Genomic DNA, 15,624 nt, shown 5'->3' with positions numbered 1-15,624 from the left:
AACCTACCAAACCAGGAGAAGTCTAGTTTGCGCCATCCATCTAGGTCTTTTTGGAACTGTAGGAGAAGGGGCGTGAAGTTCAGTTTATGGAGTCGTGAGAGATCTGCTGTCACCTTTATCCCCAGATATGTTATACCACTTGGTGGCCAAGCAAAGGGAAAAGAAGCCTTAAGGGCGGGGGTCAGGTTGTTTGGCAAAGAGACATCCAGGGCCTCCGATTTAGACATGTTAATTTTGAAATTGGACCAAGCACCAAAGTGAGATCTCCCGAAGCAAAGATGGCAGAGAAATGCGTGGGTTTTTATTCCTGAGATATCTGGATTGGCGCGTATGGAGGCCAGCAGGTGTTCCATGACCAGGACGTATAGCAAGGGGGATAATGGGCAGCATTGCCGTGTCCCATTGTGGATTGCAAAGGGGGGGGGAAAGGGCTCCATTTACTTTAACTCTAGCAGTGGGGTGTTGGTATAATGTCAGGATTTTTGACAGGAATATCGAGCCCAGGCCTATGTGTGAGAGCGCCTCTTGGATGGCGCGCCAAGATATCCGGTCAAAGGCCTTTTCTGCATCTAGGGAAAGTATCATGAGGGGGATCTTCTTTGATTTGGCATAATGGATGATATCTAAGGCTTTAAGAGTGTTATCCCGGGCCTCCCTCCCCGGCACAAACCCGACCTGGTCATTGCAGATCAGTGAAGGTAGATAAGTATTCAATCTATTTGCCATTAATTTGGCAAAAATCTTAAGATCTACATTTAAAAGAGAGATAGGACGGTAGCTGGCACACAAGTGCGGGTCCTTTCCCGATTTCGGGATAACAGTGATATGAGCCTCGGTGGTCTGCGCCGGGAAGGGGAGCCCAGGAGACACTCCATTGAAGATCTGGAGCAGGATAGGGGAGAGGGTGGAAGTGAAGGATTTGTAGAACCTAGCTGTAAACCCATCGGAGCCAGGACTCTTACCACCCGGGAGCGACTTAAGAACTATTTGAAGTTCAGCGTCCGTGAATGGGGTCTCCAGAGTGGAAGAGTCAAGCGTGGATAATTTGGGAAGTAGGAGAGGAGGGTCGGGAGATTTACTCACTGCTTGAATGGATGTTTGGGGTAGGTTGTAGAGCTTCGAGTAGAAGGAGTGGAAAGCGGCCGCGATGTCCGTGGTGGTATGTACCATACGGTCTTGGGAGTTTTTGATAGCGGGAATGTGGGAGGATGCCAGTCTTCCCCTTAGAGCCCTTGCCAACATACGGCCACTTTTGTTTCCATATTCGTAGAATTTACTTATTTGCATATTTGTATCATACGTTTATAGGATGCTTCTAGGAGGCGTTTAGCTTCCATGCGTGCATTCTGGAGATCATGGAGAGTTTGCAGGGTAAGTGCTAGTTTGTGGGCAAGTTCCAGGGAAGTGACTTTTTGTAGAGCAAGTTTAAGAGAGTGGGCTTTCTCCTTCTTGAGACGGGAGCCATGTTTAATGAGAACACCTCGAAGAACACATTTCAAGGCCTCCCATTGGATCGGTAATGGGGTAATATCCTCCTTGTGATCCGACAAGAAGTTCGTTATACTGCTTGTGAGGTCAGCAGCACATCCCGCGTCAAGAAGGAGGTTTTCATTCAACCGCCACGTCCACTCCTGTCTGGTAAGAAAGGGCAGATTCAGGGAACAGTATATGGGAGCGTAGTCCGACCATAGGATGTTTCCTATTTGTGTGGAATCAAGCCAGGATAGGGCCGGTTGCTGAATAAGAATATGGTCAATGCGGCTATATGAGTCATGAGGGGCAGAGTAAAAGGTGTAATCTTTGTCAGCTGGGTGTTGGAGACGCTAGGGGTCACGTAATTGTAGTTGAAGCAGCGCCCGTTTGATCCTTTTAATAGTGGAGTATGTGAGCAAAGCACGTCCAGTCGAATTGTCAAGTGTGGGGTCAAGAGTCAGGTTGAGGTCACCACATAGTATAACAGTCCCCCGGAGCAACGGTATGATTTTGTCAATTAGGTTTACGATGAAGGGAGGTTGATTTTGGTTGGGAGCATACACGTTAAGGAAGGTTAGTTCTTGTCCCCCAATAAGTAGTGCAAGGACCAGGTATCTTGCATCTGGATCGGCAGTACATCCCAGCACTTGATGAGGTAAAGACTTGTGGATCGCTATGGCGACTCCGTTTGTCTTGTTTACCGGATTGTTTGCAAAGTGCCAGGTTGTGTGGTGTCGATGTCGTGTGCTCGGGGCGCTACCCTCCTTAAAGTGTGTTTCCTGGAAGCAAACAACATGTACCTTTTGGCGATGAAAATGGTGAAATACCTGGGCCCTTTTTTGGGGAGTGTTGAGACCTTCGCGTTGAATGATGTGATCTTCAATGACCCCATTGCTGTGGGGAGAGGGGGGAAAAAAACACAAGGGAGGAGAGGGGAGACGACCGACAAAAACAAAGAGACGAAACGATTAGGAGTAAGAAAAGGAAAGGAAAAGACAGATAAAGAAAGGTAAAGTGGTTTGAATGACCAAAAGATCCAAAGAGGCTATCACTCGGGGTTATGTCACCCCTAGGGAGAGTCTCTAATTATTTGGGGGAGAAAGTGGCAGCCAAACAAGAGCTGACCCACCACAACACCGGCTGATGCAGATTGAAAATTATGATCACCAGCAGTTTGAGAGCATGAAGGTAGGGAAAGAGGATAGGCAAGTATCTAAGAACCAGCATGTAACATTTTGTATATAGAGGCCTTAGTAGTCCCAGGCAGGTTACACAGAGAGCCCCTCAGGTGGTGAGGTGGGGTGGGGATCTGTGTCTCAGGCTGCCTGGTCTTTTCTGGCGTCGTCCTCTTGAGGACGGTGCAGAGGATCTAGAAGCGCCGTCAGCAGGTGATGGACGACGTCGTCCCGACGACTCAGGAACAGGCGGAAGAAGAGACGGCCAGGGCCCCAAGTCCACCGGCGGCAAGTCCAGCTGCTGCAGTAAGTGGGGAAGATCTGTAGGGTCCCGGAGGGTGACAACTTGCTCCTTGGGGCCCGCAAGTAGAGCAAAAGGGAAGCCCCAGCGGTAAGGAATGTCGCGCTCTTTGAGGAGGTTCAAGAGTGGACGCAGGGCAGCACGCTGGGCCAGTGTATGGCGGGATAGGTCCTGTAGTAAAATAAAGGGAGCACCTTCATAGGACAGGGACGACATCTGTCGGGCTTTGAGCAGGATCTGATCCTTGATAGCATAGAAGTGGACGTCCCCGGAGATCATTGAAGATTTTCACAATGGTGGGTAAAAGTACCGCCTGCGTTATTGACTCAGGAAGGCCTCTGATCCGAATATTGTTGCGATGGCTTCTATTTTCAACATCATCCAGGTGATATTGCAAGGTGTGCAGTTGCGCGTCGTGGGACTGTATTTTGTCTTTCAAGGCTTGCACATCTGCAGACAAGGAAGCATGGTCCTGTTGAACGGCGTCCACCTTTGTATCAATCAGGGCCATCTCCGAGCGTACTTGTGTGAATTCTCTTTTACATTCTTGTAAGATGTTAGCTGCAAAGCTGGAGAGGTCCGCCTTAGTGGGTAGCGAACACATCAGGTTGCATGGGTCCGCCATAGTGGGTGGCCGACAGGGGAGGGCTGGCAGCCTTAGTCCTGGGGGGCAAATCCAGTCAAGTGGCCCATTTTTAGCCCCGCCCATTATTAAAAGCCCCTCCTACATATAATAGGCCACTCCCAACACACATTGTACAGCTGACATTCTATTGTTGAGGCCTGTCTACACATCATACGGAGAGGGGAGGGTCTGTCCTGGCTGCACTGCCTCCTTATATAACAAGCTACAGCCAGGAAGCTCCTCCCTCCCCTGATCCTGCTCAAGGCTTGTGGTTCCCCCACCATCTGCCACCCGCCCGTGGCCTGCTGCCCCCTTTCGTCGTCCTCACCCAGCTCTGAATCCTCCTTCTGTAAATGGCAGGAGGAGGAGCCGGAGCATCTCCTCTCCTACATAGCACCACATACCTCTTACATCCAGTGATGTCACCTTTGATGTAGACGTTCTCTTTCCTCATCTTCTCCATTCAGACCAGACCGCCATGATGATTTTTCTGCCATCTCCCGTCTCTGCAGAGATTGAGAAACAGACATTAGTTTCCTGCCACCCCCAATACTATACTGCAGAAACAGTCCCCCTGGAAATACTACTACCACACAGATAGTGCCCCCTTAAACAATTATTGGCACACAGTGCTCTAAAAAATAACTGCGCCCAGACACTAATAGTATAAAGATAATGTCCCCCAAAAATAATTGTGCTAAGCTGATACTATGCCAGGGTGCCCCCAAAGTAACAGTGCTCCCCAAAATCCCACCAATAGAAATAATTCTCTGCCAGAGCACACTTCGTAGTAATAATGCCCCTATATTGCCCTAGTAATCATGTTCCTCATAGCCCCCCAGTAGTAGTAAAGCTCCCCATAGTAGTAATTAGTAGTACTAATTTTCCCTATAATATGACAGTACATGAAATACCCCCGCTTAGTGCCCGCAGTTGAGCTAATGTCCCCATAATGTATGCCAGTATAAAATACCCCTATATAGTGCCCCAGTAAATGCCCTCATAGTGCTCCTCTCCCCCTTCCCCATAGTGTCCCCCATAATATGCCAGTAAAAAATTGCCCCTTAGTGCCCCCAGCAGATGCCCCTATAGTGCTCCTCTCCCCCACAATGTGCCAGTAAAAAAAATGCCCCTTCTTAGTGCCACCATATGCCCCAATAGTGCTCCACTCCCCCATAGTGCCCCCAAATAATGCCCCATAGTGCCGCTCTCCCCTATAGTGCCTCCCATAATGTGCCAGTAAAAAATGCCCCCTTAGTGCTACCAAATGCCATAGTGCCCCCCATAATGTTCCAATACAAAAGGCCCCTTTAGAGCCCCCACTTCCCCATAGTGCCCCCAAATAATGCCCCTATAGTAACACCAGATGCCCCATAGTGCTGCTCTCCCCTATAGTGCCCCCCAGAATGTGCCAATAATTAAAAAAAGCCCCTTTAGAGCCCCCAGATACCCCCATAGTGCTCCTCTCCCCCATGGTGCCCCCCCATAATGTGCCAGTAAGAAATGCCCCCATAGTTCCAGCTCCTCCAATAGTGCCAGCTCCCCTCATAGTGCCAGCCCCCCCCATAGTGCCAGCCCCCCCCCATAGTGCCAGCCCCCGCATAGTGCCACCCCCCTTATAGTGCCAGTTCCTCCATAGTGCCAACCCCCTTATAGTGCCAGGCCCCCCATAGTGTCAGCCCCCCCATAGTGCCAGCCCCCCCATAGTGCCAGCTCCCCCATAGTGCCAGCTCCCCCTATAGTGCCAGCCCCCTTATATTGCCAGCCCCCCCATAGTGTCAGCCCCCCCCCCATAGTGCCAGCCCCCCATAGTGTCAGCTCCCCCTATAGTGCCAGCCCCCCCATAGTGCTAGCTCCCCCATAGTGCCAGCCCCCCCTATAGTGCCAGCTCCCCCATAGTGCCAGCCCCCCTATAGTGCCAGCTCCCCCATAGTGTCAGCCCCCCCATAGTGTCAGCCCCCCCCCATAGTGTCAGCCCCCCATAGTGCCAGGTCCCCCTATAGTGCAAACCCCCCCCCATAGTGCTAGCTCCCCCATAGTGCCAGCCCCCCCTATAGTGCCAGCTCCCCCTATAGTGCCAGCTCACCCTATAGTGCCCCCCCCATAGTGCTAGCTCCCCCAAAGTGCCAGATCCCCCCCATAGTGCCAGATCCCCCCCCATAGTGCCAGATCCTTCCCATAGTGCCAGATCCTCTCCATAGTGCCAGATCCCCCCCTATAGTGCCAGATCCCCCCCCCCATACTGCCAGATCCCCCCCATAGTGCCAGATTCCCCCCCTATAGTGCCAGATCCCCCCCCATAGTGCCAGCCCCCCCTATAGTGCCAGCTCCCCCTATAGATTACTGCAAGCCCCCCCATAGTGCCAGCCCCCCGCAAAGAAGAAAAAAAAAATACTTACCTCCATCAGCAGCGATGCAAGCCTCTTCCGGCCTGTGTCCCTGCTGTGTGCTGCCCGGCTCAGGCGGCGCGATGATGACGTCATCGCGCCGCCTGAGCCGGCCTCTGATAGGCTGCAGGCATTAGTGCCTGCGGCCTATCAGAAGAACAGGGGAGGGACACGCATCTCCCTCCCATGCCCCACAGCACACAGCACGGCCGCAATTACATCCAGGGCCGCGCCGCCTGTGGTGATCGGCGGTGCGGCCCTGAAGAATAATAAAAAAAAAAAACATTTTTTTTTAAAGACGTGCGGCCCAGCGGCCGTTTATTTAGGGCGGCCTGGGGGGCAATTGCCTCCCTGCCCCCCCGGCCCAGCCCGCCCCTGGTGCCCAGAGAGTCCACATCAAACTGAGGAGCAGGGGACGAGGGTCTCTGGAATGATTGTAGGAAGCTCTGGGGGGCTATCGCTGCCAAGGCGGCTGGGGTCTGTGTGCCTGGTGAAGCAGCGCCATCGTGGCGTGGATGGGATCTGTCCCATGATGAGCCTGTGGACCAGTGCTGGGATGCCGCCAGGGATGGCCCAGGAGAGTGGGGCGAGAGGGGTTCCCGCAACAGGTACGGGGGAGAGGCCATAATCCGCGGTGAGTTCGGGGCCTCCCTGTCAGCCTCTCCGGGCTGCCCCTGGTAAGAAGGTTCACCCTGCATCAGGGAATGTCCCATGTGGCTGGCTGGAGCACATAACCAGGGGGACCCAGTAGGAGATCCTGTCCCCGGGCGCAGTGAGGCCGCTGATGGGCTGGAGGTTCCATGTCCCCGGGTAATGGGGTGAGAGGCTGTCTGAGGAGCCCTCTGTAACGGGGGAAAGTCCTCTGCACTGACCTGCGTTGCTGGAGGGCGCGGGGACAGCGCGGCGGCTGTCAGGCTTTCTCTCTGAGGCGGAGGTGGGAGCTCAGGGCGCGGTCCAGGGCCTCCTTTTTCCAGGCTATGGGGCATCTGGGCTTGACCAGGATCGCTGCGCAGGGTCGGCACTGATGCGGACCGGGATCTGCGCCGATCCAGTGAGTGGTGGGGAGATCCTGGTGCCGCTAAAGTTGTTGCAGGCGGATTTGCGTCCGGGCAGGTGGCGCCATCTTGGAAGCGCTCGGCGCGCTCAACCATGTCGGGGCCCAAAGTCGCAGGCTGTCTGGCAAAGAGCCTTGGTAAGTCACCTTGTGAGGATGTCAGGGGGGCCACAGAGCGGGCCCTGCCCTTTTTGGTCACCTTGCCCATTGGTGGTGGGTAGCAGGATGTGGTTTTTCTCCGCTGCTGTCCAGGAGCTCGTAGCACACACGTCCTCACTCCTGCATAGCTGGCCACGCCCCCCAGAACTTAACAGGTTTTAATGTATGTGCCAAGTTTCTGAGGGCACACAGAAAATTCTCAGTTGTCACACAAATGCAGGTTTATTGTAAATACTAGTTTTCTGAACATATTCACAAAAAAATCATCAGCAGAATTGTCAGACTGCAGATGCGAAATGCGTGCAACATGCTTGATACTCCACACAGAATTTTTCTGCTACATGTGGATGACATATTTAAAACCCCATCTGTGTATACATGTATTGTTGCTGATTTGTGGTGCAGAATCCGCCTCATTTGATCTCATCCTACTGTAGGTGTTACTTCATTTGAGTCTTTTGCTTGCAGGGGGATCTAAGAGAGCTTGGGAAGCTGCTTATGCAGGGCTCGTTTAATGTGTGGACTGATCACAAGAAAGGCCATAATAAAGTAAAAGATCTAGCCAGATTCAAGCCCATGCAAAGGCATCTCTTTCTGTATGCTAAAACTCTTCTCTTCTGCAAGAAAAGGGAGGAGAGCACAGAAGGACATGAGAAATCTCCTTCCTACAGCTTCAAGCATGCATTGAAGGTAATGTCCCCATTTGATTCCTTGTACGTGTCATAAAGTTGACTTTTAAGGTCAGGTTTTTATGATGGTATGTTATAAATGATTACTGGAAAATAGTCTAACTTCACTGAGTTTGATATGCTGACAAATGTGTTTTGTACTTCTATTTATGTTGTTTCTTTTTCTTCTTATGCTGATGATTCATCAGATGAGTTCTGTTGGTATCACTGAAAATGTAAAAGGAGATAACAAGAAGTTTGAAGTTTGGTTTAATGGCAGAGAAGAAGTGTACATTATACAGGTAATGAACTGTGCCTCTAGCAGTAGCTACATGAGCATTACAATCAGTTTACTAAAACCACATCTTTGCAAGACTTATATTGTTAAGTGCACATCATTTAGTGTTTCCTTCATCTTCTTAAAACTCTTTTGTATACAGTACCTTTCCAGTTATTTCTTACCTTGTTTATGAAAAGCTGCGCACATAATTGTATTTTATCAAATAAACTATATAGTAAACCACGCACAGTGAGCTACATTGTAATCATTTAAAGTGACTCTCCATAGCTCCTCTTACTAAGGCTTATTTGATTTGCCTTACTATGTTAGGAGCAATTGCCTAATAAGCTTCCTTTTATCACAGAGGGTTTAATAGTCTGTACGCTGTAATCATTCTGGGGGTCATTTATTAAGATCAGCGTTTTAGACGCCGGTCTGAATAAAGCCCCTGCTCCGGCAATGGATCGCCAAAGTTTTGTAGAGGTGACAGTTTTGTAGAGGTCATACACATTAGATCTTTAGTATGTTGGCCAAACCTGTTGATTTTGGCGGGTTCGACCAACCATCCTATCTGTATTTGGCTTCCTGACTCCTGATGGCTGGTGTTGGTGAAGATTAGAATTTGGCATGCTGGAATTAAAATGCCAGATTATTTTGTTCTTGAGAGATAAGCCACTACCAGAAGTGTCTGGCCACAGTTTTCTCACTACTGCCTAGTCACTACATATGTTGAGAGGAGGATCTGGAGAGATAGCTGTTGGTCAAATGATTGTTCTGCCAACAGGTAATCTCATGTATATGCGCAGATTAAAGGGGTTGTACAACACTAGTATATCAATGATATATCCTCAGGGTAGCTTATCAATACCAAATAGGCAGGAGTCCAATATTTTACGAGTCACCCTTTAATTAATATGTTACATTTATGCAATGTCTTATCACCCCAGCGAGATAACACATGTAGTGCCGTACTTGATGTGCTGCCTTACCTGAGGTCACAGCTCACCTCCCGACCTTTCTTCCCTTTGACTGGCCTCTTCCCCCTCACCCCATCCCCCTCCCCAGAAACGCTTCCCCTCCTGTTCATAACCGGTTTGAGTTATTATATTGCAATTTTGTTTTGCTACGCAGTACTGTACAGATTACTGAAACTGTATTTTGACACTTTACTGTAATAATGCTTTGTAGTTGCGTTATATAGTTATTTTTTTATTTTCTATAATGCATAGCATATCGGCATATGTGATATAGCGACTTGTTCGTGGTAAAATGCAATAAAAATAATTTTACAACAAATAGGCAGGAGTCCGACCCCTGCCGATCAGCTGTTTGAGGAGGCTGCAGCGCTCATGTGACCGCTATAGCCCCTTCACTGTTTAACTACATTCCACCTAGATGGTAGCAGTGGTGCAGTGTACAGTATTTTTCGCTTCATAAGACACACCTGATGATAAGACACACCCCAGGTTTTAGAGAAGGAAAATAAGATATTTTTTTTTTTATCAGCCCTCAAACCAGACCTTCATATCAGATTCTTAGATCAGACCCCTATATCAGACCTCAGATCAGACTGCCATATCAGATCCTCAGATCACACCCCCATATCAGACCTCACATCAGACCCCCATATTAGGACCTCACATCAGACCTCCATATCGGGACCTCACATCAGACCCCCATATCGGGACCTCACATCAGACCCCCATATCAGGGCCTCACATCAGACCCCCATATCAGGACCTCACATCATACCCCCATATCAGGACCTCACATCAGACCCCCATATCAGGACCTCACATCATACCCCCATATCGGGACCTCACATCAGACCCCCATATCGGGACCTCACATCAGACCCCCATATCAGGGCCTCACATCAGACCCCCATATCAGGACCTCACATCATACCCCCATATCAAAATGAAAACTCAAAGGCTCAAAACACGCTCCCTTTGTTTTCTGCATTTACAAGCTTTTTATCTTGCAGGCATCAACTGTTGAATTGAAAAGTCTTTGGGTGTCTCAAATTCGAAAAGTTTTGACTGGACAGCTTGAAGCATGCAGAGGTAATTTGAATCTCATTCCATGCATATGTGTATCTATAAAACAAGACTATGGGGGTATAAAGGAAAAGTGGCTTAGTTGCCTGTATCACCCAATCGGATTTCACTTTTTTCAGAGGAGCTCTGAAAAATGAAAGGTGGAATCTATTGGTTTCTATGGGCAACTAAGCCAGTTTTCCTTTATACCAGTTTGAAAATCTCCCCCTATATATTTAGTTATAGCTTAAAAGGGTTGTCTCACTTCAGCAACTGGCATTTATTATGTAGAGGAAGTTAATACAAGGCACTTACTAATGTATTGTGATTGTCTATATTGCTTCCTTTGCTGGCTGGATTAATTTTTCCATCACATTATACACTGCTTGTTTCCATGGTTACGACCACCCTGCAACCAGTGGTGCTCCTGCTTGCACACTATGGGAAAAAATGCCGGCCTCTCTGGTGACCAGGACCGTGGAAGCTCACATAGGCTGGTGCTTTTTTTTTATAAGGCGCCTCAATGACGTACATTGCAATGCGAACACACTATTAGCGAGCTTAGATGTTGAGGCTCTATACAGCTCGATCCCGCACGAAAAAGGATGTGAGGCGGTGAGAGCATTCATGACGGAAAGAGGAATACATCTCTCGCTGCATAATAAGTCTGTGGAGACACTACTACAATTTATCCTGAGACACAACATATTCTCCTTTGATTGTGATATCTACCACCAACACAGGGGGATGGCAATGGGGAGTCCATGTGCCCCGACGTATGCTAACCTCTACCTGGGCTGGTGGGAGAAGGAGATTGTATTTGGGGAATCGATGGACCTCATCCATCTTGTTACAGATGATGTTTATTGACGATATAGTTATCCTCTGGAGAGGCACGAGTGGGGATTATGAGGGATTTGTCCCGGGGCACCAAAGGCGCACTCGGTCTCCCATCAGCCGCAGACCTGGTGCTTAGCTTCGGGAGCGAGGATCTGTGTTTGGCCCCCTTCCCAGGGCGGCTTTGCTAGCTGGGAGGCTCCCTGCTCCCAGGTCTGCCTTGAGCGCCGAGCTGATCACTCGGTGCTCGACTTGTCTGTCTGTCGGTCATGTGGCCAGCAGGCTGCCTGTATTTATAGTGGGGTCTGAGGGTCATGTGACGCTGGCCACGTCACATGACCCTCAGACCCCACTATAAATACAGGCAGCCTGCTGGCCACAGGTTGCCTGTTAATTCTAGGTTCCTGGCTATTTGCTGGACTACTTAATACTCACCTGATCCTGTTCCCTGACGATCCTTTGCCTGCTCCTCCTGTACTGCGCATCTCTCCTGGTATCCTGACCCCAGCTTCCACCTGACTCCTGTTGTACTTTGTTTCCCTCCTGGTATTTGACCTCGGCTTTTCCTGACTATTCTCTGCTCATTCCTTAGTACTGCGTAGCTCTCTAGGTATTGACCCGGTCCGTTCCGTTATTTGTCTTGTCTGTCTTCCCAGCACGTATCCTAAGTTAGGGACTGCCGTCTAGTTGTCCCCTGACATTAGGACTTGCGAGGCAAGTAGGCAGGGCCAGGGGTAAGGGTGGAGCGCAGTGGTCACTATCCTCCCCCCTGTGTGTAGTGTACGTGACCATCACAGGATTTGTATCCTCATTGAATGTGAATGATTTGGGATTATATTTCACGCATGAGATCAGTGATACCCACCTCACATTCCTTGACCTCTCCATTAGTGTCAATCAGTAGAGAAAAATAGTCACCAAGATGTTCCACAAACCCACAGCCACGAACTTCCTATTACAGTGGGACAGTGGACATCCGATCCCACTCAAACGTGGTATTCCCAAGGGCCAGTATCTAAGAGCCCGACAGAACTGCTCTGAATGGGCGGATTTTAAGATGACAGCAAATGACCTCCAAAGGAGTTTCATGCAGAGAGGCTATCCTACGTCCTCCCTCAAGAAATCATATCAGCATGCGGCAAGTTGTAATAGGGACAGTCTCCTTTATCCCAAGAAACGTGAGACGTGGTGACAAAATAAGGATTATTGGGACATTTGATTTGGCACACAAAGAGGTATGTAAGATTCTCCAAGACTCATGGGGTATCCTGAAATCAGACCCTGATGTGGGTGACCTGGTGGGTGACCCTCCTCTGGTCACCTACCGGAGAGGTAGTAATCTCAGGGATAGGTTGGTCTACAGTACATTTAGGACCTCTGTTAAGGACATCTGGCTCCCCAATAGACCGTCTGGCACCTTTAAGTGTGGCAACTGTGTCGCCATTAAAAAAGGCAGTACAGTGGCCAGTTCTGTGACGGGACAGTATCAGATCATTCATTAATTGCAAAAATGTAGGCATGGTATATGTGGACACATGTATTTGTTTAAAACAATACGTGGGCAAGACCAAGAGGGAGTTCAGATACCCCGATAGCACAACACGTGGTGAAATATCATTCAGGGAGATCTGATTGCATCAGTTTCCAGGTGATTGAACATGTGAAGCTGTCCCCAAGAGGGGGGACACGGATAACCTTTTACTGCGGAAAGAGCCAGAATGGACTTTCAGCCTTCAAACTGTCAAAGCAAATGGTTTGGATGAGTTCATTTCATACACCTGTTTTATATAAGTATTCTAATCAGATATGGTGAGGGTATATAGTCATCTATCGGCCCCCCTCCCTTCGTGCATTTGCATAGCGCCTGATGATTTTTGACCATCATGGCGTATGAATGTATATTTTGTATTCCTATACATCTAACTTTGATGGAATATGTATCCTATTCTTTGGGCCGCATCTGTATTTATATGCCCATTTTCAGCTGCGACACACTGTGTTTATAGCAATATCCTCTATATATTTTTTTTTTCTTTGTATTTCCCCTTTGATTCATTAGGTGATGTGATGGCTGTCAGGTGATCAAGACTGAGAGCACTGATTTTATAACCTCACTGTTTGGCGCTTTGTCCCTAATTAGGGCATTTAACAGCCACCTTAGATCACTTTGTAAATTTGTATCTTTTATTACCCACTGGTACTTTTCCGTAACGAAAAACAAGGGAGGGAGGAGTATTTTTGAGTTAGCTTTTTTTTTATAGCATGCAAGCACGGCCACTGCTTCTGGATTGCAGGGTGGTCGTAACCATGGAAACGGGGAGTTTATAATGTGATGGAAAAATGAATCCAGCCAGCAAAGGAAGCAATATGGATAATAACATTATATTAGTAAGTGCCTTATATTAACTTTATCTACATTTTTAATGCTATTTGATGAAGTGACAAAACCCCTTTAACGCAACCCTTTGATTCACAATACAAAATTATAATAAATCATAGTTAAAGTACCTGGTGAGCTGGTTTTTCAAACTTTCTGGTATGGTTCCCCGATTCCCAGTCCCTCTTCATTTGTGTAAAATGGCCACTACTTTATGCCCAGTGATCTGTGGTAGTCTGACACTCCCCCTGCCCTTAGCTGGTCCATCCAAGTGCGGGGTGGAAGGGTAGTGTCTTGGACTACCAAACCACAATGTGCATAGACTTGTCTGAGAAGCTGGTGGCCATTTTACAGAAATGAAGAGGGGATTGGGAATCAGAGGAACTGTGGCAGAAAAAATAGAAAGAGGGCACCAGGTATTTTTACTATCCATTATGATAAGCAAATGGGTAAACCCCATTACCAGCTCCACTCTGCAGGGCTTAGCTAACTTCTCCTAGACTGGAGTGCCTAGTGAGGCAGAACGAAAATCCAGCACTTCCGTCTCTGATAAAACCGGATATTTTATTTAGGTTATATGCAGGAACAAACTTGCCGCGTTTCGGCCTTACGTGCCCTTTGTCAAAATTACATATACTAAAATAGTGAATCAATCAGAATCCAGGTACATAATTGATTGCATAACTGTTCATTCCTTCAGTTAGTATGTATCCAATCATGCAATCAATTATATACCAGGATCCTGATGGCTCAGTATTTTAGCATATGTCTATTTTTACCTTTGTGTGTTGTGTAACTACGTACTTTTGACAAAGGGCACGCACAGCGCAAAACGCGTCAAGTTTGTTCCTGCATGTAATCTTCTAAATAAAATATCCGGTTTTATCAGAGACGGCAGTGCTGGATTTTCGTTCTTATATTCATTATCATATTTGTGAAAATTTTATTGTGAACCAGAAAGGGAATCTGTCAGCAGTGTTACGCTGCCCTTATTTCTAACAGCTCCATCTCATGCTGATGAGGTCTCATATTCATGAGCTCCTGGCTCTCCGCACCCCTCTGCCGCTGATTGACAGCTTTCCTCCTACTGGAAGAGTCAGGAGCTCATGAATATTCAGGGATCATCAGCATGCTCTGGAGCTGTTCGATACAAGATTTTAGCAAAACAGCTGGGTAAATTAAAGAAAGTGACCCAGCATTTTGCTAAGAGGATCGGTCACTAGTTTATAAACTGGTGACAAATTCACTGTCAATAAATTATTATATATAGAATGATGCACCATCTACTGAAAATGATAAGACGTCTCAGAGAAGTTACATGACCATATTCAAAGCACAAGACTACAGGCAGTGGAGGGTTAAAAGGAACCTGTCACCTGGATTTTGGGTATAGAGCTGAGGACATGGGTTGCTAGATGGCCGCTAGCACATCCGCAATACCCAGTCCCCATAGCTCTGTGTGCTTTTATTGTGTAAAAAAACCGATTTGATCCATATGTAAATTAACCTGAGATGAGTCCTGTCCCTGACTCCTCTCATATACAGGACTCGTCTCAGGTTAATTTGCATATGTATAAAATCTGGGTTTTTTTACACAATAAAAGCACACAGAGCTATGGGGACTGGGTATTGCGGATGTGCTAGCGGCCATCTAGCAACCAATGTCCTCAGCTCTATACACAAAATCCAGATGACAGGTTCCCTTTAATGCTTATAATAGACACCTTGTCTGCTGTAGTGCCTCTAAATGGACAGTTATTAGATGGACCAACTGAACTTTTAGATGTAGATGGACCAACAGAACTTTTTAATACACAGTACAGCTGCCATAAAACTTTGTTTTGGGCAGGACAACTTGACAGTAAATCAGTGGTTGACAATTTCCTTCAAAAATGATTTCCGACAGAACTGTACCACAGGTACTGTAAGAGGTGAACAGTGTTTGTCTAGCACAACTCATCTCCGTAAAATCAGAGCATCAGATTAGATCTTATGCCATTTAGCAGAACTGCTGAAGATCATGTCCACAAACACATGCCAGCGCGCAGCCTGGGTGAAGCAATCCTGGAGGCAGCAGACAATAAGCCTTAAATGCATCCCAAACATCTACATGGCAATAAATACAATAAAGGATTACAGTGTGATTTCAACATTTTAAAGTGCTGCCAATTACTATTGGTGACTATTAGACATATACATGCCCTGCGGATCTCCATTTACTATGGCATTATCCATCTGCATGCCCTGTA

The 15,624-nt window shown here is 47.8% G+C and overlaps 1 protein-coding gene across 1 annotated transcript in view; it reads left to right on the top strand.

Annotated features, from left to right (window-relative positions):
• Positions 1-15,624, top strand: part of MCF2L2 (MCF.2 cell line derived transforming sequence-like 2) — a 554,965-nt gene that overhangs the window by 460,994 nt on the left and 78,347 nt on the right. Inside the window, 3 exon segments of the mRNA XM_040428287.1 lie at positions 7,643-7,864; positions 8,052-8,144; positions 10,110-10,188. Of these exon segments, the coding sequence (XP_040284221.1) occupies positions 7,643-7,864; positions 8,052-8,144; positions 10,110-10,188 (394 nt within the window).

Source organism: Bufo bufo, chromosome 4, assembly GCF_905171765.1.
Source record: "Bufo bufo chromosome 4, aBufBuf1.1, whole genome shotgun sequence".
NCBI classification, from domain to species: Eukaryota; Metazoa; Chordata; class Amphibia; order Anura; family Bufonidae; genus Bufo; species Bufo bufo.
The sequence above is the reverse complement of the archived record's forward strand: the minus strand, read 5'-3'. Positions and strand labels throughout refer to the sequence as shown.